General features: G+C 40.3%; 1 protein-coding gene across 7 annotated transcripts in view; it reads left to right on the forward strand.

Moving 5' to 3' along the window:
• The window catches only part of EPS15L1 (epidermal growth factor receptor pathway substrate 15 like 1), an 81,337-nt gene continuing 55,431 nt past the window's right edge, over nucleotides 1-25,906 (forward strand). For 4 of the 7 annotated variants that reach the window (XM_073324396.1, XM_073324397.1, XM_073324398.1 and 1 more), the window contains exons 1-11: nucleotides 1-52; nucleotides 12,728-12,769; nucleotides 12,956-13,045; nucleotides 14,461-14,508; nucleotides 16,129-16,224; nucleotides 16,613-16,675; nucleotides 18,003-18,128; nucleotides 19,520-19,579; nucleotides 19,891-20,217; nucleotides 20,986-21,143; nucleotides 23,187-23,343. In XM_073324396.1, the coding sequence (XP_073180497.1) occupies nucleotides 23-52; nucleotides 12,728-12,769; nucleotides 12,956-13,045; nucleotides 14,461-14,508; nucleotides 16,129-16,224; nucleotides 16,613-16,675; nucleotides 18,003-18,128; nucleotides 19,520-19,579; nucleotides 19,891-20,217; nucleotides 20,986-21,143; nucleotides 23,187-23,343 (1,197 nt within the window). In that variant the 5' untranslated portion in view covers nucleotides 1-22. The remainder of the gene's footprint in view (nucleotides 53-12,727; nucleotides 12,770-12,955; nucleotides 13,046-14,460; nucleotides 14,509-16,128; nucleotides 16,225-16,612; nucleotides 16,676-18,002; nucleotides 18,129-19,519; nucleotides 19,580-19,890; nucleotides 20,218-20,985; nucleotides 21,144-23,186; nucleotides 23,344-25,906) is intronic. The other 3 variants (XM_073324400.1, XM_073324401.1, XM_073324402.1) reach the window with 1 other exon arrangement.

Raw genomic sequence — 25,906 nt, forward strand, 5'->3', positions numbered from 1 at the left:
GCAGTCAGTCAGTGGGAGGAAGATGGCGGCGCTCATTCCCCACAGCCAGCAGGTAACCGGCCTGGCCCGGGCCAGACGCCCCACTCATGGTGGTCGGACCCCGCCAGGGGAAAACCCGGGCCAGGGGGACAGGCCTCTAGGCGGCGGCCTGCAGCTGGCGAGTTAAACCGGCTTATGGCGGGGGGGGGAAGCTGGGCCCCATCCGGCGCCGGCGGGTCAGTGCTCGGAGCAGGGCAGGCCCCCAGCTCCCCTCAGCAGCCGGGGCAGGGATGAGCCTTTGGGGAGGCAGCCGGTCGCTGGGGGGTCTTTGAGCCCCTTGCCCAGCAGCAGGCTCTGAGGTGGAATCTCAGAGAGGGAGGATGCTCGCTGCCTCGTTGGGATGCAGATCGTTGTTGTTCCTCCCCCCAAGCAATAGGGCCTGGTATTGAACCACGGTAGGGGAAGGGGCAGCCTAAGCGTGTGGTGAAGGCATGAGACGAGGCCTCGGGACACTTTGATTCAGCTCTGCTGTAGACTCCTGGTGTAACCTTGCTTAAGTCAGTTCATTTCTCTGGGGGTTAGTTTCCCCCATTGTAAAATGGAGCTAGCAGTGCCTAGCGCACAGGGATGTTGTGAGAAGTTTGGGGTTTGTTTTTGTCTTTTTTAAATCTTGAAAGGTGCTTGTATCCTGTTGTGATGGAAACGTGGGGGTCATAAGTACAGTAGAACGTCTGAGTTATGAGCTGACAATCAACCACATGCTTCATTTGGAACTCAACATACACCCTCAGGCAGTAGCAGAGACACAAACCTCCCCAGTACTGGGTTAAATGTAAACTACTAAAAAATAAAGGGAAAGTAGCTTTTTTCTTCTGCATAGTAAAGCTTCAAAGATATATTAAATCAATGTTCACTTGTAAACTTCTGAAAGAACCACCATAATGTTTTGTTCAGAGTTACTAACATTTCAGGTTTCAGAGTAACAGCCATGTTAGTCTGTATTCGCAAAAAGAAAAGGAGGACTTGTGGCACCTTAGAGACTAACCAATTTATTTGAGCATAAGTTTTCGTGAGCTACAGCTCACTTCATCAGATGCATACTGTGGAAACCGTTTCAGAACCACCAGCAATCTCTATTCCTAAGGTGTTCCATAACTGAGGTTCTACGGTATGGTAGTTAATGACACATGCTTGAAAAGCTCATTTCTTCTCACTCCTTATTAGCAAAGAGTGAGTGAGGGGAGTGGGATAATCAGGATTCTGCAGTGGAGAGAAAAGACCCTGAGCCCTTGTGAAAGGCAGGGTTGTGTTACAGGGTATAGTTTAACATATGGGACACATTTTATTTTTAAATCTTATTATCATAGAAATGTATAGCCAGAAGGGACCTCTAGAAGTACAACCCCCTGTGCTGTGGCAGGATCAAGTAAACCTAGACAATCCCTGACATGTTTGTCCAACCTGTTTTTAAAAAACTTCCAGCGATGGGAATGCCACAAACTCCCATAGAAGGCTATTCCAGAGCTTAACTCCATTTATAGTTAGAAAGGTTTTCCTAATATCTAAAAAAAAAAATCTGTTGCTGCAAATTAAGTCCATTACTTTTGTCCCTACTTCTGGTGGGCATATGAAGAGGATGGTGATCAACTGTTTTCTAACAGCCCTTAACATATTTAAAGCCCATTTAGTTTCCTTTCCCCCCCACCCCTTTCTAGAGGCTAACCATGCCCAGTTTTTTTTAAAAAAAGAAACCAGAAAACATTAAACCTCTACACCTTTCCTCATAGGACAGGTTCTCAGCCTTTTATAATTGTTGTTGCTTTCTGCTCTGGACTCACTCAGTTTCATTCATGTCTCTAAGGTGCAGTACCTAGAATTGGACACAGTACTCCACTGAGGCCCAATAGAATGGGACAGTTGCCTCTCAGGTCTTACGTGACACTCCTGTAAATACATCCAAGAATAGTTATCCTTTTTGGAAACTGCATCATAGTTGATTCATCTTCTTTGTGATCCACTAAGACTCCAGAGTCTCACCCATCTTCCTGGAGTTCTCAAAGATAGCTGGTAACAGTTCCAATGTTGTATCAGCTGGTTGCTTAAGTACCCTAAGATGAATTTCATTGGGCCCTGCTGACTTGATTACATCTCACATCTAAATATTCTTTAACCTGTTTCTCTATTTTGGCTTGCATTTCCTTCCCCCTTATTGTTAATATTAATTGTGCTGAGTATTTGGTCCCCCTTAGCTTTTAGTACAGATAAAGGCAAGATAGGCGTTAAACACCTTAGCTTTGATATCAGTTTTAACTTTTAGCTCTCCTTCCCTGCAAAATAGAGAACCTATGCTTTTATTCATCTCTTGCTCCTATTTAAATAACCCTCTGACTGCCTTTTATGTCCCTTGCTACAGGTAACTCATTTTGTTCATACATGCTTGTACTATTCCTTTGTACTCCTCCTTAGCAAGTTGTCTATGTTTCCACTTTAATGACTTGACACTCAAAAAGGAATCCTACATAAAGAGCTCCTGAGACCCATATTGGCCTCTCACTAGTCTTCCCAGCTTTCCTTTGCCTCAGAATAATTTGCAGTTATGCCTTTAATATTTTCTCCTTGAGAAATTGCCAGCCATCCTGAATTCTCTCCCCCACCATGGGCCTTACCTACCAGTTCTCTGAGTTTGTTAAAGTGGGGTGGAGTTTAAGTCCCATGACCTTATTCCACTGCTCACTCCTTCCTTTCCTTATAATCCTGAAGTTTATTTCATGATCACTTTCACCCAAATTGCCTTTCACCTTCAGATTTGCTACCAGTTTCTCTATGTTGGTCAGATTCAAGTCTAAAAGAACTGTCCCCTCCACCTCCTCTGGAACAATAATGTGTCCAACACATTCCAACAACTGCATTACTTTTCTAACAGATGTCTGTGTAATTAAAGGCTCCCATTACTTCCTGGTCTTGTGCTTTGGAGATTGGTTTTATAAATGCCTCATCCAGCTCCTCTTGTTGATTTGATGGTCTGTAATAGCCACTTGCCATTATATGCTTACCTAAATTCTTAATCATGGCAGCAATATTTGGTGCTTACATAGTCCTTTCTGTCTGCAAAGCACTTTGCAGACATTACCTAAGTGATTTCCTAGGAAGGGATAAATCTACCCAATGTCTTTAAAGTGAAACCCTGTCTTCACCACTTGCATTAGATCAGTCATGTATTTAGGATGACAACTGTCATTAATCTTCCAAGTGTATTTGAATATTTATAGGCAAATCTGATCTAGATTTCAAGTGAGGAAGGCACTAGATATTACTAATGGCATTACACATTCCTGGTATTTGTCAGCAAGAAGGTTTACAGTTAACTGGGAGCTCCAGAACCCAAATAACTAATAAAATGTTTCCACTTGATAGTTATTAAGTCTTCCCTCCCCCCAAGTCCCATGCTCAGGGTTCTATCTTCTCTTGCAGTTTGTGGGACTTTACTTGGATACATAGATCCATGCGGTCTTTGCAACATAATCCTCTCTGGCTTCACATAGCTTTTAATATTTTCTAAAATGTTTCCATTTCACTTTTAAATTTCACCCCTGAAATCCATGTTCTCTTGCATAAAGCTTTAAAAGCTCAAGCAACTTGCTGAATTGGGTTTCTGATATAAAGTCAAGTAACTCTTGCTCTTGAAGTCTGACAAGTTGTGTGTAACGATCATTGTGGGAGAAACAGGACTAGTTACCTTGATGAATCTGTTCAGAAGTCAGACTTTTGCAAAATAGTTGTTTGATATTGTTTTCACAACTTACTGTGCCATACAAACTCAAGTGTTCCATGTACTGGCCATGAGTAATAAGTTAAAAGAAACCATATTTTGCACTGCTTTTAAGAATAGCAGAGTGAAACTCCAGTGGACTTAAGTCTTCAAACAGTAGGTATCAATCAGCATGCTCAGAATAATTACTTTAGACACATTTTAGAGCTCTGAAGAAATAACGTGGGTCTTTTTAAGGAGAAAACGGTTGACATAATTCCTCAGAGTGTGACAAAACATTGTGGAAACATAATTGGTTGTACAACACAATTTATCAAGTGCCTTATTATGGGAGAGTGTGTTGCTTTCTAGCCCTTTTTTGGGTACAGATCAGAGCCCTGATTGGCCCCAAATATGTTTGTCACTGTTGCTAATTTGTATTCTTGCTAAGTTGCTAGCAAAGAAAGAATTCCAAAGTTGGCTGTGGTTGCAACAAGGCTGTGGTCACACATACCCCAGATGGATAAGACAGAATTTTTAAGTGAAAGATGGCAAGCATTCCGTCTATTAATTAATTCTAAACAAAAATATACAAAGGAAGCAAAGGACTGTCCTTGTGGAGGCACTTTGCTTTCATGATTTTGCTTAAACTTTATAGGGAAAAAATTCTACCCTAATCACCCTAATTGTGATAAAGCATTTCTGATCTGATCAACAATATGGCTGACAAACATCTAAAAGGTTTCAGAGTAACAGCCGTGTTAGTCTGTATTCGCAAAAAGAAAAGGAGTACTTGTGGCACCTTAGAGACTAACCAATTTATTTGAGCATAAGCTTTCGTGAGCTACAGCTCACTTCTTCGGATGCATACCGTGGAAACTGCAGCAGACTTTATATATACACAGAGAATATGAAACACTACCTCCTCCCACCCCACTGTGTATTGTTTCATATTCTCTGTGTATATATAAAGTCTGCTGCAGTTTCCACGGTATGCATCCGAAGAAGTGAGCTGTAGCTCACGAAAGCTTATGCTCAAATAAATTGGTTAGTCTCTAAGGTGCCACAAGTACTCCTTTTCTTTTTGCAAACATCTAAAAGAAAACCCACTAGTGTGTAAATACCATACTAGAAGTTTGATCTGTATGGATGTTTACAATTTAAATCTGATTAGACTCTGGCCTTTCATATCAAGCTACCATTTGTGATATCTTAGACTTCAGAGGGGAACTTTTCTTTCTTAGAACTTGGTAGATATAGTACTTGCTAAAGACTCATGTAATAAAGTAGGTAAAACAGTTTTAAAGTGGATTCATAAAATGTACCCCATATGGCAAGTCTCAGATATTTACCATACTAGAAATCCTGCTTTTATATGACAGGTTTCAGAGGAACAGCCGTGTTAGTCTGTATTCGCAAAAAGAAAAGGAGTACTTGTGGCACCTTAGAGACTAACCAATTTATTTGAGCATGAGCTTTCGTGAGCTACAGCTCACTTCATCAGATGTTTACCGTGGAAACTGCAGCAGACTTTATATACACACAGAAATCATGAAACAATACCTCCTCCCACCCCACTGTCCTGCTGGTAATAGCTTATCTAAAGTGATCAACAGGTGGGCCATTTCCAGCACAAATCCAGGTTTTCTCACCCTCCACCCCCCCACACAAATTCACTCTCCTGCTGGTGCTAGCCCATCCAAAGTGACAACTCTTTACATAATCAAGTCGGGCTATTTCCTGCCTAGATCAAGGTTTTCTCACATCCCCCCCACCCCCATACACACAAACTCACTCTCCTGCTGGTAATAGCTCATCTAAACTGACCATTCTCCAGGTTTAAATCCAAGTTAAACCAGAACATCTGGGGGGGGGGGTAGGAAAAAACAAGAGGAAACAGGCTACCTTGCATAATGACTTAGCCACTCCCAGTCTCTATTTAAGCCTAAATTAATAGTATCCAATTTGCAAATGAATTCCAATTCAGCAGTTTCTCGCTGGAGTCTGGATTTGAAGTTTTTTTGTTTTAAGATAGCGACCTTCATGTCTGTGATTGCGTGACCAGAGAGATTGAAGTGTTCTCCGACTGGTTTATGAATGTTATAATTCTTGACATCTGATTTGTGTCCATTTATTCCGCAAAAAGAAAAGGAGTACTTGTGGCACCTTAGAGACTAACCAATTTATGGACACAAATCAGATGTCAAGAATTATAACATTCATAAACCAGTCGGAGAACACTTCAATCTCTCTGGTCACGCAATCACAGACATGAAGGTCGCTATCTTAAAACAAAAAAACTTCAAATCCAGACTCCAGCGAGAAACTGCTGAATTGGAATTCATTTGCAAATTGGATACTATTAATTTAGGCTTAAATAGAGACTGGGAGTGGCTAAGTCATTATGCAAGGTAGCCTGTTTCCTCTTGTTTTTTCCTACCCCCCCCCCCCCAGATGTTCTGGTTTAACTTGGATTTAAACCTGGAGAATGGTCAGTTTAGATGAGCTATTACCAGCAGGAGAGTGAGTTTGTGTGTGTATGGGGGTGGGGGGGATGTGAGAAAACCTTGATCTAGGCAGGAAATAGCCCGACTTGATTATGTAAAGAGTTGTCACTTTGGATGGGCTAGCACCAGCAGGAGAGTGAATTTGTGTGGGGGGGTGGAGGGTGAGAAAACCTGGATTTGTGCTGGAAATGGCCCACCTGTTGATCACTTTAGATAAGCTATTACCAGCAGGACAGTGGGGTGGGAGGAGGTATTGTTTCATGATTTCTGTGTGTATATAAAGTCTGCTGCAGTTTCCACGGTAAACATCTGATGAAGTGAGCTGTAGCTCACGAAAGCTCATGCTCAAATAAATTGGTTAGTCTCTAAGGTGCCACAAGTTTCAGAGTAACAGCCGTGTTAGTCTGTATTCGCAAAAAGAAAAGGAGGACTTGTGGCACCTTAGAGACTAACCAATTTATTAGTTATTAGTGCCACAAGTACTCCTTTTCTTTCTGCTTTTATATGGTTAGTTGCACATGTCTCCTTTGATGTTTGGGAGATTGTTGTTCCAAGTTCTTTTGGTATTCTCTTTTAATGCAATTTGTATATGTTACTGAAATAATAAGTCTTCTTACTATGGACAGGATGTAGTTCTTTCAACATTAATACATTTTCTAATTAATTAGTTAACAGTGTTGTTTCGTTTCCTTGGAAAAGATGTTTTGCCTATACAGAACTGTCAATGCATTACAATTTTATTTAAGGGAATACATATAATTGTAGAGGAAATGAAAGAACCACCTTGAATTTTTACATTTACTTCAAAATATTCTGGCAAGTCATTAAGTAAAAACCCACCAAAATGGAATACAAAAGAATGGGGAGTGGGGAATGTAATAAAATTTAAGTATCCTTACATGGAGACATCCAGAATAAGACTAGACATAAGTGATTGTCAACATTTAAATGTTGACTCAAATGAGCTGAATTATTTTTGTTGTTTATATAGAATGCAAAAATGTGAGATGCTTATAATATATCAGTAATGTTCCCAGTAAATGAAGGTTTGTTACATTGTACCTTCTGTTTTATACAGTCTAAGGTTCCAGTTCTGCAAAACAGCATGTGCTTAGTTTTAAGCACGTGAATAGTTGCATTAATTTTAAATCAGTAGGGCTTTCTGGTGTTTAAAGTTAAGCATGTACATGAGTGTTCACAGGATCAGTGCCTAAAAGCATGCATATAAAATCAAATCTCAATGCTATATCAAAACAGAAAGTGGTGGTGATACCCTTTGACAAATTTAATTATGTATTTCTTACCTCACCAGCACTCTGCCAACTATTTCATCTCCCCATAGATTTCTGTTAGTTTGCCAAAGAAAAATTGATACAGACCATTTCCATCTTTCCACAAATATGCACAGACACCTCCAAAAATGGTCAAAGTGAAGGATGAGCAATATTCAGCTGTGCACCAATCATAACTCAGAATGGGAACTGTATACTGTTGGAAAGCCAGAATTCTTCCCTTCCTAATTGCACATCAAGCACTTGCTTCTGATTCTGTTAAGACACAAGATGTGTGCGCACACCTATGTGCATAATTACAGGCAGTGCTTCCAGCTCCGCCTATACTTCAGGTTACCTGACATTTCCCCATATAAGACCCTGTTTTCAATTGCCTATATCTTTGCCAATTTTTAAATATTTGGCTTAGAATTTCCCATGTCAAGTATCTGCCTCAGCCTGCATATTTTAAGAAATTTTCAACAAAAATGGTTCAGCCATTTCTGAGGAAATGTAGAGGGTGGGGGAAAAATGTCATTTTGCCCATGATTATAAAACAAAAAACTGCACAACCTTACTGTTTTCTTGAGAAGCTGTAGTGCTAGTGTGCCTCCAGGAGCTTGAAATTTTGGCAAGGGGTTGCCTTTGTGTCAGGGATGAACCCTTTGCTATTCCCATGGGGAAAAATAAAAGCCCAAGTTTAGCCATCTTATAAGACTCTGGGGGGGGGGGGGGGAATCTAAGTTTGCATATGCGCAGTAGAGATTGGCCTCTAGATTCTTTGAATATTCTGTCTGTACCAGGCTTGTGCCAACCCAGGACTACATGGGCTGAGCAGGACTTTCCTGCCAATTGTTGCAAGTCACTATGTCACAGACCACCAGAACTGAGACTATGGAGACTCACTCTTGTTCTCTCAATGTTCCCTCTGGGGAACAGGCACTCAGGCAGCATTGAGGAGGAAACAGTTTGGTTAGAATAGAGAGAGAATAAGCCAGACCTACGGAGGAGGGGCAGGTGTGGCAGAGGGAGCAGATTGGGACAAAGAGTCTGGCAAGGGGAAGATTTAGGATTGTGACCTAAGGGGAGGAGATCTGGGAGCTGAGCTGGACAGACACTGGCTGGGCAATGAGCCTGGGGAGGGAAGACTCACTAGGACAGCCCAGAGGGGAGACATGGACTAGCATGAAGACCCTCAGAGGTGGAGACTGGAATGGACTAGGTGAGGAGACTAGGACAAGAAGCTGGTGGGAGAGAGACAGTACAGGGACAGGGTGGAGGGGATGTGACAGAATGTGTTAGGTGTGGGGGAACAGGAACAGAAGGGTCAGTCCCCTCCAAAATTTGGAATGAGCCAAAGATTGAATCTCACTGTTCCTCTGTAGTCATACATTTTTGTGGAAACCCCTTTGCAAAATGGGTCTCATCCTCCACTAGTGAAGATCCATGAAGAGGATGTCAACTTATTAATGCTATCACTTACTCTTTTCAGATTGGTTTCAGAGTAACATACCACACAACAGAACCACTAACCCAGGAACCTATCCTTGCAACAAAGCCCGTTGCCAATTGTGCCCACATATCTATTCAGGGGACACCATCACAGGGCCTAATAACTGTAGCTCACGAAAGCTTATGCTCTAATAAATTGGTTAGTCTCTAAGGTGCCACAAGTACTCCTTTTCTTTTTGCGAATACAGACTAACACGGCTGTTACTCTGAAACCTATCAGAGGCTCGTTCACCTGCACATCCACCAATGTGATATATGCCATCATGTGCCAGCAATGCCCCTCTGCCATGTACATTGGTCAAACTGGACAGTCTCTACGTAAAAGAATAAATGGACACAAATCAGATGTCAAGAATTATAACATTCATAAACCAATCGGAGAACACTTCAATCTCTCTGGTCACGCAATCACAGACATGAAGGTCGCTATCTTAAAACAAAAAAACTTCAAATCCAGACTCCAGCGAGAAACTGCTGAATTGGAATTCATTTGCAAATTGGATACTATTAATTTAGGCTTAAATAGAGACTGGGAGTGGCTAAGTCATTATGCAAGGTAGCCTATTTCCCCTTGTTTTTTCCTACCCCCCCCCCCCCCCCAGATGTTCTGGTTTAACTTGGATTTAAACTTGAAGAGTGGTCAGTTTGGATGAGCTATTACCAGCAGGAGAGTGAGTTTGTGTGTGTATGGGGGTGGGGGGGGATGTGAGAAAACCTGGATTTGTGCAGGAAATAGCCCAACTTGATTGTCATGCACATTGTGTAAAGAGTTGTCACTTTGGATGGGCTATCACCAGCAGGAGAGTGAATTTGTGGGGGGGGGGGGGGGGAGGGTGAGAAAACCTGGATTTGTGCTGGAAATGGCCCACCTGATGATCACTTTAGATAAGCTATTACCAGCAGGACAGTGGGGTGGGAGTAGGTATTGTTTCATATTCTCTGTGTATATATATAAAGCCTGCTGCAGTTTCCACGCTATGCATCTGAGGAAGTGAGCTGTAGCTCACGAAAGCTTATGCTCTAATAAATTGGTTAGTCTCTAAGGTGCCACAAGTACTCCTTTTCAGATTAGCAACCGTGTTAGTCTGTATCCGCAAAAAGAAAAGGAGTACTTGTGGTACCTTAGACTAACAAATTTATTTTAGCATAAGCTTGAAGTGAGCTACAGCTCACTTCATTGGATGCATTCAGTGCAAAATACAGTGGGGAGATTTACATACACAGAGAACATGAAACAATGGGTGTTACCATACACACTGTAACGAGAGTGATCAGGTTTCAGAGTAACAGCCGTGTTAGTCTGTATTCGCAAAAAGAAAAGGAGTACTTGTGGCACCTTCGAGACTAACCAATTTATTTGAGCATGAGCTTTCGTGAGCTACATCTCACTTCATCGGATGCATACTGTGGAAACTGCAGAAGACATTATATACACACAGAGACCATGAAACAATACCTCCTCCCACCCCACTCTCATGCTGGTAATAGCTTATCTAAAGTGATCATCAAGTTGGGCCATTTCCAGCACAAATCCAGGTTTTCTCACCCTCCACCCTCCCACACACAAACTCACTCTCCTGCTGGTAATAGCCTATCCAAAGTGACAACTCTCTTCACAATGTGTACGATAATCAAGGTGGGCCATTTCCTGCACAAATCCAGGTTTTCTCACCCCCCCACTCCCATACACACACAAACTCACTCTCCTGCTGGTAATAGCTCATCCAAAGTGACCACTCTCCCTACAATGTGCATGGTAATCAAGGTGGGCCATTTCCAGCACAAATCCAGGCTCTCACATCCCCCCCCCTCCCCCCCGGGACGGACGGACACACACACAAACTCACTCTCCTGCTGGCAATAGGTCATCCAAACTGACCACTCTCCAAGTTTAAATCCAAGTTTAACCAGAATGCCGGGGAAGGGGGTAGGAAGAAACAAGGGGAAATAGGCTACCTTGATTATCATACACATTGTGAAGAGAGTGGTCACTTTGGATGGGCTATTACCAGCAGGAGAGTGAATTTGTGGGGGGGGGGGGGGTGGAGGGTGAGAAAACCTGGATTTGTGCTGGAAATGGCCCAACTTGATGATCACTTTAGATAAGCTATTACCAGCAGGACAGTGGGGTGGGAAGAAGGTATTGTTTCGTGGTCTCTGTGTGTATATATGTCTTCTGCAGTTTCCACGGTATGCATCCGATGAAGTGAGCTGTAGCTCACGAAAGCTCATGCTCAAATAAATTGGTTAGTCTCTAAGGTGCCACAAGTACTCCTTTTCTTTTTGAGAGTGATCAGGTGAGCTATTACCAGCAGGAGGGGAATTTTTGTAGTGATAATCAAAGTGGGCTATTTCCAGCAGTTGACAAGAACCTCTAGCTTAAGAGGTCTGTAGTGTGCAAAGTTTCAGCCCTACTGATGACCAGTGAGGGTGCTACCTATGATTCCACATGATGGAATTTCTGTTTTTTTCAGTTTGCTTTTTTTAAACACCTACATAATTACAAACACACAGGATGGCTGAATTAAGATTTCAGAGGTAATTTAATTCTGGCTTTTCCTAACTTTTGAGTGTTTGACTTCATACTTTTAATGTTTCTCTTTGTCCCTGCTCCGGACTAGAACAGCACCCTAGGGCTCCTTCCCTGGAGGCAGCGTCTTCACCCTCTCAGGGCCTTTCTGGCCTAGTTCTTCAGCTGGGCTACTACAGTTCAGTTCCTCTTCTGGGGTGCCTCAAAGTCCAGGCTACTTTTTTTGTGTGGGGGGGAGTGGAGGGTGGGTAGAGACCAACACCAGCCTCTACACCAGGTCCCACCCAGGGGCCCTATAGATAGCAGCCATTCACAATGTCCCTTTAAATAAACTAGGTTACTGCTATAATTCTCTGGGCCACTTTCCCATGGTTGCCATACATTCTTCATCCTTACCTCAAGGCCTTGTCTTTATGGAGTCCTAGCAGCCAAGCTGGAGCACTATCCACTCTCCTCCAGCTCTAACAGGGAACTGAACTCATGCTAGACCTGCAGCTCTTCTTATACTGACCTGCTTGGCCCTGATTGGCTACTTCCCACACAGCCGATGTAGACCTTTCTACTGCCCTTTTCTGGGCCAGGGTGTGGCAGGCCCATAAGGCCTCGTCCACCCCATCACAATGACTTTAAGTGTTGGGAAGGCTGTGGAGGGGGGGACAAGCTATACACGGTTTAATACTGTTTGCTGCTTTTGAATAACAGAACGTTAATGTTAAAAAAAATCTAAACTCTCAAGTCACTGGTGTTACAGTTCTCATGGTAATGTTAATTTGGTTACATTGCATATGTTTATCTCAAACTTATGTTTCTGTATCCCAATTCTGCGAAATGGGTTCATGCAGGCAGATTTCTGTAACTTAGGATCAGGGTTAAATATGAATATTAAACTTTATTGTTGAGAGCTTTCTGTAAGCATGTTGTGTGTCCAATTAACAATACAGTTAGAACCCTAATTTTTAGATTCAGAACTTTAAGGCGTTAAATTTGTAACAATATCATAATATATGTTTTTTATTTTAAATATGTAATATTAGTGATACTGAAATAATAATTTAAATTAATTTGTTTCATATCAGGATGTGCTTTTTTGACATTCCCTGAAAGTGGAATATGTTTGATCATGGTCCATTTTTGCTTTTCTCATTTTTTATCCCACCCACCAACCCTTTTTGTTTTTTAGCTTTCCATTGGGAATCCATTGTATGAGACTTATTACAAACAGGTATGTTTTTAATACTTTTTTTTTTTAATTGTTTTCCCCCTTTGTAAGTCTAGTTTCTTGCAGTGTTCCCTCTGCTGTGTGGTAATATTGCTCTATTATTGGGTGGTTAAGGGACAGGAAAATCTCCATTCTCCACTTTTGCTTTTGTAGCTGACATACTTAAGTCAGTTAATTTTTGTTTTCCAGGTAGATCCAACATACACAGGGAGAGTTGGGGCTAGTGAAGCTGCACTGTTCCTTAAAAAATCAGGTCTTCCAGACATTATCCTTGGAAAAGTAAGTTAAGTATGTGTGTGTTTATATGGGGATACATATACATTATACAGTATTTTTTCTGTGCATTATGATCACAGCTGGTATTGAGTGAATGTGGATGTGGTTTGCTAGAGAGAGTGTGCAATACAGTGCACCTCTGATTTTTCTGAACTCCAGGTACTTGTAGATTGGTTGTTACTCCCTTGGTTGCACTGACTAAAGCTCTGCTTCTGTGGATATTTTAAGAGCCTCAAAAAGTTTATAACACACAAGATAAAACAGGAAGATGAGGGGATAATTAATAATAAGGTCATATAAAGAATTGCTTGAAGAGCGAGCGCCTTGTCAATGAGACTGTTCTGTGCACATGAGACAGCATCTGAGAAGGCACAAAGGTTAGAGTGGGAAGAGGAGACAAAGGGAGTAAGCAGTCAGACAAGATGACTGAGAAGAATGTAAGTAGCAGTAGGGGGAACTGGGAACAGAGATATTGAGATATATGGATGAGGAAAAGGAAACTGAAAATGAAGGGAAGAGACAGGAATCCACCAATGCAGGGATCCAAAGAGGGGGAATTGTGTAGGAAGCAGTGGAGGAGGAAAATGTGGACAGAGAGGAGCTGGGAGAGGTGTGATTCTGTGAAGCCAGACAAGAGATTGTTACAGTAATCAAAGTGGGAGATGGCCAGGGATTGAATAAAAGTTTTAATGGTGGAGGCTATGAAGAAAGTGTAGATTCTGAAGATATGTAAAAGAGAAGTAACCAGTTAATCACATCATTTATTGGACTACTGGAAGGCGCTTAGATACCGTGGTGATAAGGGTGATATAAGAACCTATTGAGAGAGAAAGAGACTAGCTGTGATGAGGAATGAATTAAAGATGACAATGATTGATTAGAGATTACACAATAAGATTTTAAATTACTAATTTTAAAACAAAATATTAGCAAATCTGTTTCTCCTTCACTTACCTCCATGACTTATCTGTCATGAGTTCAGGATTATTGGAAGGGAGTGGGGGCTCCTCTCTACAACTGCAGGCTAGGGAGTGCAGGAAAATGCTAGATCATTTGATCATTGTAGATCATACAATGTTCTGTGTATGTTGGTTATGATGTGATCTCTAATGGAAGAGAAATTCAGACTGTAGGACATAAGGGCCTGATCCAAAGGTCATTAAAGGTAATGGACAGACTCCCATTTACTTCAATGGAGTTTGCATGTGGTTTTATGTGAAGAAGGATTTGACTTTAAAATAAAGAGCACTTTCTTTTTTACATATACAACAATTTGAGGTTTAAAATTTTTAAAGCAAATTTGCAGTTCAAATGTTGAAATATAAAACAAACAGTTCAAGTACTAATGTTTTCTATTTGAGCTTTCCAAGATAAATTACTTACAAAAATACATGTTATCATGATTTTTATTTCCACAGATATGGGATTTGGCTGACCCAGAGGGTAAAGGGTACTTGGATAAACAGGTATATAAAATGTGCAGTGAACATGAACATAAATCTATCATATAACCATACACACTTTGGCCCTGATTCAGGAAAGCATCCTTAAGTTCCATTGACGTTACGCATATGCTTACATGCTTTACTGCCTAAAGGCCTTTTTCAGTGCTCCTCATACCCAGATATGTATCTACTATTCTAAACTAATTTAATTAAAATGATTTAATATGGATAATCTGGAGATATTTCTATTAATTATTTATTATATTTTTCTGTCATTTATTATCTGAAAAAATAAATGCACGCGTGACAGGGCGCAGTCCTTTTTTACTGTCTTCTCATTCAAATGGCTCTAATACCTCCAGTTTGTAAACATCGACATGTAGTTTATTTGTGTTTATCTCAACAACCACCCATTTACAGTCCCATGCAGCAACTCTTGTTTACAGTGACATACAAACATCATCCACGCAGAGATCTCCCTTTACCCTGGCCCTGCCTATCCTCTCCAACCCTTTCTCTTTCTCTCATTTCTCCCTTACACTTCTTTCCTGTGCCTTTCTACTCTTCCAGTTAGTGAATAAATAGCTCCTTAGCTCCGTGAGCTTAGACTGATCTAGTAATTAGCCCCTGCTTCCCTCAATCAGGCCCTTCACTGGGAAAAACAAATTGGACTTACAGTGACTAGAGTGCTGGTTTGGCTGCTGATTCTCAGCACTCTGTCACAATTTATTAAAAATACTCTAGACATTTGTGGTTAATAAAAATTATGAAAATAAACTAATCAAATACTGTAGCAAATAAGGGCATTTGACAATATTTTGATATGATTAAAGTCCAAGAAATTTAAAAAAGAATTGAAGGTGAACTTCAAAGTATTAAGAAAACATTTTAAAAATTATTTAATATCACAAATCACCAACAGACCATTTAAGCTTAAATGACAAATACATACATTAAAATATATTTAAAAAGCAATTTCTATCACTTACTTGCCAGATCTTGAGTTCAGGATTGTATGTTTCCATTGCAAAGGCAGAACAGGGAATGCAACCGTATGCTGGCAGCTCCTATGGGTGTTTGTAATGGCATCAGTTTTTGGAAGAAAGATACAAAACGTGAACTCAGGATTTGACAAATAAATGAATGAAGAACGGCTTTTCAAATTTCGTTTTAAAATGTAATGGCTAAGTCTATCCATATATTGTTAATGATTTGGGATATTAAATAGCTTTTGCAGGTTGTGGGGTTTGGGATTGTTAAACAAAAACTTAGTTCATTTTTAAGAAAAAGTGTTTGGCAACAATGGTTTAATTGTGGGAAAGCATTTTTTAGAACGTATACAATTGACTGGGTTTCTTTCCTTAAGCCAAAAAGGCTGTACATAAAGTTGTTGCAAAGTCTCCTTTTCTTTAAAAACGCATCTGTAGAAATATATAAAGGTAGAAATGAATGGAAGGGGTGGGAGTGTGAGAGCAACTAATTCAACATTTCCTCAAATGTGGTTTCATCATTTAAGCAATGGTATCTGCATAGTATCATTAAAAACAATATACCAATTATCCTGCTTAAAAACAGTGAGTTAGATTGCTTGTTTTTATTAACAGAATGCCCTGTATTTACTTGTTGTGTTTGAATTTGTAGGGTTTCTATATTGCATTGCGACTCGTAGCATGTGCACAGAATGGCCATGATGTTAACTTGAGCAATCTAAACTTGACTATACCACCTCCTAAATTTGTAAGTGATATTTTAAGTTTAGAACTGAAACTTAAAATGAAAACTTGGGAAATCTTTTCTACTTTACAAATTAGTCTCATAATAGTTACAGGACATAAATTGTAAACTCTTTGGGTCAGGGATTGTCTTTTTGTTCTGTGTTTGTACTGCGCCTAGTACAATGAGGTCCTGGTTAGTGACTAGGCTTTTAGGTGCTACAATAATACAAATAAATACTAATAATAATATGACATTTAAAGTTTTTGTTATTTGGTTAAGATATGCAAGAGTTCGTTTTTCTTTTCAGTATAACAAGTGAAATACTTCATATCAATATCCATATGTAAAACATTTAAATATTAAAGAGAAAGCTACATGTGCATAAACATATTTATGTTTTTCATTTTAGCATGACACTAGCAGTCCCTTATTGATCACACCTCCTTCAACAGAGGCTCACTGGGCCGTTAGGGTAAGTGTGCAAGATAGTACATTTGAATCCATTCTTTAAATGTAAATTCTGTTTCTGGCAGCTGTGTTTGATAGATTAATTTTACCAAGAGAACATACTTCCTACTTTGGAACACCTTCCTTTATTGAAGCAGATGTGTGAACATTACACAGTACTGAATATGGATTTTTATATACTTCTATATTTAATATAAGTATTGTTACAAGTCTCTGTCAGCATTTGGTATAATATTTGTAAGAAGCATTGTCCAGGACATGAGGGTTATGCTCTAAGATTTTTATCTTATGCCTATCTGCCAGAGTCAGAGCAGAAGGCACTTTGAGTTAATGTTTGATGATCTAAAGCAGTGGTTCTCAAAGCCGGTCCCCCTGCTTGTTCAGGGAAAGCCCCTGGCGGGCCGGACCGGTTTGTTTACCGGCCGCATCCACAGGTTCGGCCGATCGCGGCTCCCACTGGCTGCGGTTCGCCGCTCCAGGCCAATGGGGGCTGCAGGAAGGTCGGCCAGCACGTCCCTTGGCCCACGCCGTTTCCTGCAGCCCCCATTGGCCTGGAGCGGCGAACCATGGCCAGTGGGAGCCACGATCGGCCGAACCTGCGGACGTGTCAGGTAAACAAACCGGTCCGGCCCGTCAGGGGCTTTCCCTGAACAAGCAGCAGACCAGCTTTGAGAACCACTGATCTAAAGAACAATGAAGCACTTCACCAATCCCATCCCCAAGTATTAGTTTGGAACTTGAACCCACAACCTTCTAAGATTATGATTTCTTTGGTGCCTGCTGTATGGTCTAATGAAAACAGTAATTTTTGCTACATATCCTATATTTATAACTTAATTTTCTAATTTTATGTTATAAATGTAGAATAAAATTTCTGCTTGTAGAAAATTTAAATTATCAAATCATTTAAATAAAGGTTTCTAGTTTGTATATTATATTATAATGTAGAAAGCAAAATCTTTGGAAGTAACACTTCTTAGTAGTGTAAATGATCTCTGAAAGTTTCATAACTTAAAATCTGGGCACCAATATGTGAATCAAAATGCTTTGTCTTTCCAGAACACTAGAGAGATGCATATTGTAACCCAGTCCTGTAATTTCCAGAAAGCTTGTTTTCATACTGAGAAAAATAAGGTCCTAAAGCCTGTTCCATGAGTTTTACATCAAAATACAGCACAGTGTTTAGGATATAGCATACAGGTGTGTGCTGGGAAACTAGGAAGTTAAAATGATAAATTACTGACCAGTCACTTAGTTTCTTGCAAGATTTAATTTTCGACACTCACACAGGCACACTTTTTTACTTATTCAGGCTATTTCTTACCAACTAGGTGGAAGAAAAAGCAAAATTTGATGGTATTTTTGAAAGCCTTTTGCCAGTAAATGGTTTACTTTCAGGAGACAAAGTAAAACCAGTACTGATGAACTCAAAGCTACCTCTTGATATCCTAGGAAGGGTAAGTGTGCAGCAAATTTTCCTAACCATTTTTTAATGTAACTTCTCTTTCTAGTGAAATTAAATATGTAATATAACTCTTCATAACAGCATTACTTTAAATGGAAGCAATAGTTCAGATCTAGGCCAAGATTTTTAAAAAATGGCTGCCTAAAGTTATGCTCTCTAAACCATTATTTAGACACTTAAATAAATACTCCATTTAAAAGCAAAACAACAAAAAAACTTGGCCCTAGGCTAGACCAGCTTAATTTGTCTTGTATTCTTTCAAGACCAAGAACTTGAATTTAAAAATTATTACATTGAAAAGCAAGTCAGTTTAAAAGGAAAATGAATGCCTCTTGGTTAGAAAAGCTGTCCTCACCTAAGCAATAATGCCTTTTAGGGCATTATATCCTATTAGCTTTTTTTTCCTAACTAGGAGCTATTAAACCAACTGTAAATATAAACTCCAGCTATCATGCATGTACTCTGGAATAGGTTGTTCTGTGAAAGCATCAGTAAACCAAGGGTTTTAAATAGTGTTGCATTGTACTTTTGTTACACATTCTGTACTATTTTTGAGCAATAGCTTTGAACTTCTGGGGCTCCCCTCACAAATATGTAATACATGCAGTAAACATCCCTAAACAATTTTTCTTTTTTTTTTCTTTTCAGCCATATTCTTAATTATATACACTAGTCCACAGAGAAGTGTTCTGTGCCAGGGCCAAGTTTGGGTTCCAACTAGTTCAGCCTGAGCCCCATCTCTCCTGAAATATGCTTTCATTCTGACCATGAAAGACCACTTCCTTCTTTGCCTTGATGTGAATGATAAGTGAATTGCTTAATCTTGCACTTGAACATTATGCTGCACTTGGTGTTAAAAGGCTTCAGACTTAGTATTATTATTTCTTTTTTGGTGATGTCTAGGCTCTATATAAATGAAACAGTCCTGCCCCAGGTAGCTTACAGTTTAAATAGACAAGACAGATAAAGTGTGGGAAAGGAAACAGCCACAAGAAGATAAAGAGACTTGCTTAAAGTCACACAGCAATCTATGCCAGAGCTGGGAAATAGAGCCCACGTCTCCTGCATCCCCATCCTGTCTCCTCTCCACGGTACCACACAGCCTCTCCATCATAATCATATTAGTTATGATGACATAGGCTGAAGTATAAGTGCTAGAGCAGATGAGACTTTGTATCCCTTTATGCCTCTTGTCAGCCCCAAACATATACTTCCATGTATATTACCATAACTAATATGATCTTCAGAAAACGCACCTCAAATTTCTAAAGGGCATTAACATTCTTAAAACATTTAATGTTTTCTAACCTACTTATTAACTTATACTTTAATAAAATTGGTTGTAACATGTTCTTCAACTTTAATTTTTGTCAAACACTGTAGGTCTGGGATCTCAGTGATATTGACAAAGATGGACACCTGGACAAGGATGAATTTGCTGTGGTAGGTTTTAAATTCTGAATTCATTAAAAGTTTGACAAAGCAATGTATAGGTGTTATTGCTTCCTTGAACTTAGTCTTGAGCATTGCAAACTCGTCCTTTCTGGCTGCTCATTATTCACACTGTGCCCTACTCCAGATCATTCAAATTACAGCCACTAAAATGGCCTTCTTCCTTGAAACCCTCCTCTGGCTCTCCCTTGCCCAGAGTATCAAGTTTAAATGTTTTGTCCTGCGTTCAAAGTCCTGTACATCTCTGCTCTGACCTGTATTTCTGATCTTTTCTCTTATCATGTTTATCTCCTTCTCTCTAGTATTTTGGACACTTACCATTGGAAACTTTTTGTTGTGTGTTCCTCTCTTCATTGGTGTATTACAGATATTTTTACCTTTTGCCTTTGCAGGCAATGCATTTGGTATATAGAGCTCTTGAGAAGGAGCCAGTTCCCTCAGTATTACCCCCCCAACTTATACCACCTTCCAAAAGAAAGAAGACACCAGTTTTTCCTGGTGCAGTTCCTGTTCTTCCTGCAAGTCCTCCACCTAAAGATAGCCTTCGTTCTACCCCATCCCATGGCAGTGTAAACAGCCTGAATAGCACAGGAAGTTTGTCACCCAAACACAGCATCAAGCAAACACAGGTACACATCTCACGTTAATTTTTATATCCTTTGCGATGAACTGTGCAAAACAGTGAAATGACTTTTTGCTGGATCACTTTTCTTTCCAAGGAAAACACTTTTTTGAGAGAAAGTATTTTATGTTTTGAAAACAAATGATGTCACAGGATGTGGGGAGAGCTGAATGTTAAAGGGTGAATTCTCTTTTAGTATGAATCTTACTGGCATGACCAGTAGGTTGGGCTCACAAAAGTGGGAGCTTGTCCCTGCATCAGCCCTAGCAGCAGTGTAGGGATGGATGTGCGCCCAGGACTCCAGTATGGATCTCCTGAGTTGCAGTGAAGAGTACTGTCAATAAGCACGCCTGTCTGGAGTGTTAGTAAGTCTCTAAGTTAGTAAGTTAGACAAAGCCCTGGCTGGGATGATTTAATTGGGGATCGGTCCTGCTTTGAGCAGGGAGTTAGACTAGATGACCTCCTGAGGTCCCTTCCAACCCTGATATTCTATGATTCTATGATTTTTATAAGTAGGAAGAATGTACCCAGTTTATGAACATTCTGTTTCTCAGTATTTGTGAGGTGGTCACATACAATATTAATCTTGATACGTTACTGAAGTGAAGGGAAATGTCAGTGGACTCTATAGGCTTGATCCTACAATATGTTGTGCACCTCTCAGTTACTGTGGGCTTTGAGGGTACTCAGCATTATGCACAGGTGAGCCCTCAGTGTATTAATAAAGATTGTGTTTGGTTTTGGCTAAAGTAAAAAAAACCTTTTTGTTTTTCAGCCATCTGTGAATTGGGTGGTACCACTGTCTGATAAGGTGCGATATGATGAAATTTTCTTAAAAACTGATATGGACATGGATGGCTATGTGAGCGGCCAAGAAGTGAAGGATATTTTTATACACTCAGGGTTGTCTCAGAATCTTCTAGCACATATATGGTAAGAATTCATCATCAGTTGTTTTGATTTTGCTTTCATTAGATTTTTTTTCAGCTAGTTGACTCTAGGAAATAGCATTTTTCATCCAGAAATGTGATACTAGCAATCCCCTTGTTGACTGCCACTGCTATTCTTCTTCATAGGGCTTCTTTTACCATACTATCTCAACAACATTTCATACATTTATAAGTAAGGATAAATTCTCTCAAGGAGAACAACCAAATCAATTTTCTTCCCTTCCTCTCATATTGAGATTAAAGCTTCTTATTTGATGGGGTAACAAGCTTTATGGATGGGTGGAATCAAATATGATATATCTTGACTTTAGTAAGGCTTTTGACCTTCCTAAACCTTACATAACCTTCTCATAAACAAACTAGATAAATGTGGCTTGGATGAACCTATTATAAGGTGGGTGCACAAGTGGCTGGAAAACCATACTCAGAGTAGTTATCAGTGGTTCACAATCAAGTTGGAAAAGCATACTGAGTGGGGTCCCAGAGGGATCTGTTCTGTATTCAGTTCTATTCAATATCTTCATAAAGGATTTGAATAATGGCAAAGAGAGTACACTTCTTAAATTTGTGAACGCTACCAAGCTGGGAGGGGTTCCAAATGCTTTGGAGGACAGGATTAGAATTAAAAATGATTTTAACAAACTGGAGATATGGTCTGAATTAAAGAGGATGAAATTCAATAAGGAGAAATGCAAACTACTACACTTAGGAAGTAATAATCAACTGAACAAACACAAAATGGAAAATGACTGGCTAGGAAGGAGTACTGCAGAAAAAGATGTGGGGTTATAGAGGGTCACAAACTAATATGAGTCAACAATGAAATACTGTTGCAAAAAAAGCAAAAGTAATTCTGAGATGTATTAGTAGGAGTGATATAAGCAAGACATGAGAAGTAATTCTTCCATGCTACTTAGCATTGATAAGGCTTCAACTGGAGTATTGTGGCCAGTTCTAAAAACAACACTTTGGGAAGGATGTGGACAGATTGGAGAAAGTCCTGAGGAGAGCGACAAAAATTATTAAGGGTTTAGAAAACATGATGTACGAGAAAAGATTTATAAAATTGAGTTTGTTTAGTCTGGAGAAGAGAAGATTGAGGAAGGACATTAATGGCTATTAGCCAGGATGGGTAAGGAATGGTGTCCCTAGCCTGTTTGTCAGAGGGTGGAGATGGATGGCAGGAGAGAGATCACTTGATCATTGCCTGTTAAGTTCACTCCCTTTGGGGCACCTGACATTGACCACTGTCGGTAGACAGGATACTGGGCTGGATGGACCTTTGGTCTGACCCAGTATGGCCATTCTTATGTTCTTATGACATAACAGTCTTCACGTATAAAAGGTTGTTATAAGAGGAGGGTGATAAATTGTTCTTAACCACTGAGGACAGGACAAGAATTAATGGGCTTAAATTGCAGCAAAAGAGATTTAGGCTAGACTTTAGGAAAAACTTCTTAACTGTAAGGGTAGTTAAACGCTGGAGCAAATTATCCAGGAAGGTTATGGACTCTCTGTTATTGGAGGTTTTGAAGAACTGGTTAGACAAACACCTATCAGGGATGATCTAGATAATACTTAGTCCTGCCTGGACTAGGTGACCTATGAAGGTCCCTTCCAGTCCTACATTTCTATGATACTATGATGCTACTTGGAAGGCATTCAGAGAGATCTATGAAACTTTGAAAACATAACCCTCCTTATCATGTCTCTGTAATGGTGGCATAAGTGCAGTCAGTACTCATATAGGCTATTCCATGAATGGGGAACATTTTAGCAGTCCTATCACTCAACTGGCTAAAAAGTCAAAGGCATTTTTTCCAAGAAAACGATGTTTCATTCAGCTAAGTGCATCTAATAAAACATTCATAGCTCAGCGTGTAGGACTTTTCCACTGAGGAAATGGGCTCTGATGAGGCTGAAACAACAATAAAATTATATGTATCTCAGATTTCATTGTATTAATAATAGTTGTTTGGTTTATAACACATTTTGACTTATGATAAGAATAACCAATTTCTAACAGGGCTTTGGCAGACACAAGACAGATGGGAAAGCTAAGCAAAGATCAGTTTGCACTAGCCATGTATTTCATTCAACAGAAGGTCAGTAAAGGGATTGATCCTCCACAGGTGTTGTCCCCAGATATGATCCCTCCTGCAGAGAGGAATACTCCCATACAAGTAAGTAATTGGTTATTAATAAATATATTGTTCTACTGGACCAATATGTGCTTTGAAAGTAACTAGCTTTGAGAGCTGTTAATTTTTTATTTATATTTTGTAACACATGGGATTGTTGAATCTTTAACTTGCAAGAATGTTTGTCTATCTTCTGTTTATAACTGAGTTCCAGATTTCAAAAAATGCTTCATGAATTGGTTATAAATTGTAAAAATTCTTACTAAATGAGTTGTCCGTTACCTTGGTAGCTTTCAAAAATATGAGGCCAGTTTCAATTACCAGAGGGAATCCTACCTTATTACTGGAAAAATTCCAGTTTAAAATTTTTATTAAAAAATATATCTTTCATCACAAAAGTGGTGGTGATAGGAAGAAGGGGAGAGGGAGTGGGAGCAAAATGAAAGACACAGTCAAGCAAATAGACAAGGGCAAAGGTTTTTCTGTCAGGACAGAGAGGAAAGAGTATATCTTGTAGACCTTGTGGAGGAAGAAGTGGCATGATTTGGACACAGCCTAGATTTTGCAGACTCAGAGAAAGAGGAGAAATTAAAGATGTCTACCAGATTGCGAGCCTGAGCACAGGAATGATAGAGGTATTGTCAAACAGTGAGAGAGAACAGAGGACTGGGGGAAGTGCTTTGGAGTGAAATCAAATTCAATTTTGGCCACATAAAATTTAACAGTGAGACATCTGGCAGGTGTCATGAGATAGAAAGAAACTGAGAGATGGGATTGGAGGAAGGCAAGTGTGAAGTGGAGGTAGATTTATTTATTATTTGTGTGGCAGTAGCACCTTCAAGCGCCAGCCAGGGACCTTGGCCCAGTTTTGCTAGGCACTGTACACACACAATATAAAGAGTCCCTTCCCAAAAGAGCTTACAATCTTAGCATACAGTGAGAGGCAATAGGTGGAAAAAATAAACAAGTGGAGGGGAGGGGAGTGACTGGCGAAAAGATGGTACAGTAGAACTTCAATTTTATGAACACTAATCATACCAGCACCAGTGATACAAACCATTTTTCCCTAGAGAGGGGAAAAAAATCCCACATAATGTAAATGAATGTCAATGAAGAACAAGTTGACAGCCCTTCACATTCCAGTGCCTTCAGTGCACTGGAAATCACTTTGCTATGGTTTGAAAGATGAAAAGAGGGCAATGCACCGTATCATAGTGTACTTGTGCACCATATCTACTGTAATTTTCAGATGTTAAATTTTATGAATTTTTCAAAATTGTGAACTCCTCAATCCACAGTTAAGTTTGTAAAATAGGGGTTGTACTGTAATTGAAATGAATGTCTATGAAATCCATGTGAGTGGATGAGGTCACTCAGAAGTAGGGAATAAAGGGTGAGGCAAGGACAGAACCTTGTGGCAGTGTTCTGTATGTAAGCTGTGCAGCCATGCTGCTCACATCTCCTCTGTGCAGCTTCAGCAGGGATGTGGTGCGGCCCTTTAAGAACCCACTTTGCTCGTTCCCCCTGTTTTGATGACAGGGTGCATACAGTCCAATTTATTCCATACAAGGGGAGTGGAAGCCCTTCAGGTCTTTGGGGTACACTTCAGGACACCCATTACGTATGAGCTCAGGTGAGGGGCCTGGCCAGGCTCTGCAGCGCCAGCCCAGGTCAGTGGAGTTTCTGGAGCTGTGGTCTGATGTGGTCAAAGCATGCATGCACACACACACCTTGCCTGGCAGTTGGTTTCCAGGAATGCAGTCATTCCTGCTGCCAAAAGGCAGCAGAGGAAGGAGCTGCAGACTGGGCCCTTTTATGCGAGTGCCCGGGGGTGAGGGAGTGGGAGGGGGTGTCTGAAACCCCCAACCCAGGGAAGGTGCGTCTGACATCACTTCCTGCCCACCCCACATGCCTGGCCAGGCTCCTAAGGCTGCTTCAGAGTGAATCCAAGGGACAGGAACTACTAGTGTGTGCTACTAGGGATGAGCCACCAAGGAGTAGCCCCCCCTGAACGCCCTTCACTCCCCCAACACACCTTTACACACACAATTCCCCTCCCCCCTCATACACACTACTCACTTTAAAAATAAAAAAAGTATAAGCTTGCCCAAGGCCAAAAATATAGTGCTTCGTGAAGATGGTAGCTTGCTTAGTTTAGAAAAAAAAAAGTACAGTGAACATTGCTTCTGGGAGTCCTACAGAAAATGGGAAATGAGAGAAGGATCCCAAAAGAGATCCTCCTCTTCCTTCTCTGGATCTTTCTTGGTGTATGAGGAGAGGTCAGCATCGCAGACACTATAAGAGGACAAGGTGTCAGGAAGATATGACTGACACGCATCTTTAGGAAATCATAAATGATGACTAGGCATCAAATAAACAGACGGCAGCTCACTTTTTTGCATTATAGTACAGCTAAACAGAAGAGCTCTGAAATAGGGTATATTTTTCTGTCTGCATGCTCATCTTACAGCATAATAGTTTAAGCATTCTTGTTTAAATATTTATTTTTTTTATTTATTTGAAACCCTTTCCCTTTTTTAACTGGTTTGAATGAAATGGACTTCCTAATGAGTTGACCTGAAATGTAGGAAGTGGCCGTGCTGAG

The sequence above is a fragment of the Lepidochelys kempii genome, chromosome 25 (assembly GCF_965140265.1).
Source record: "Lepidochelys kempii isolate rLepKem1 chromosome 25, rLepKem1.hap2, whole genome shotgun sequence".
In the NCBI taxonomy this organism is placed as follows: domain Eukaryota; kingdom Metazoa; phylum Chordata; order Testudines; family Cheloniidae; genus Lepidochelys; species Lepidochelys kempii.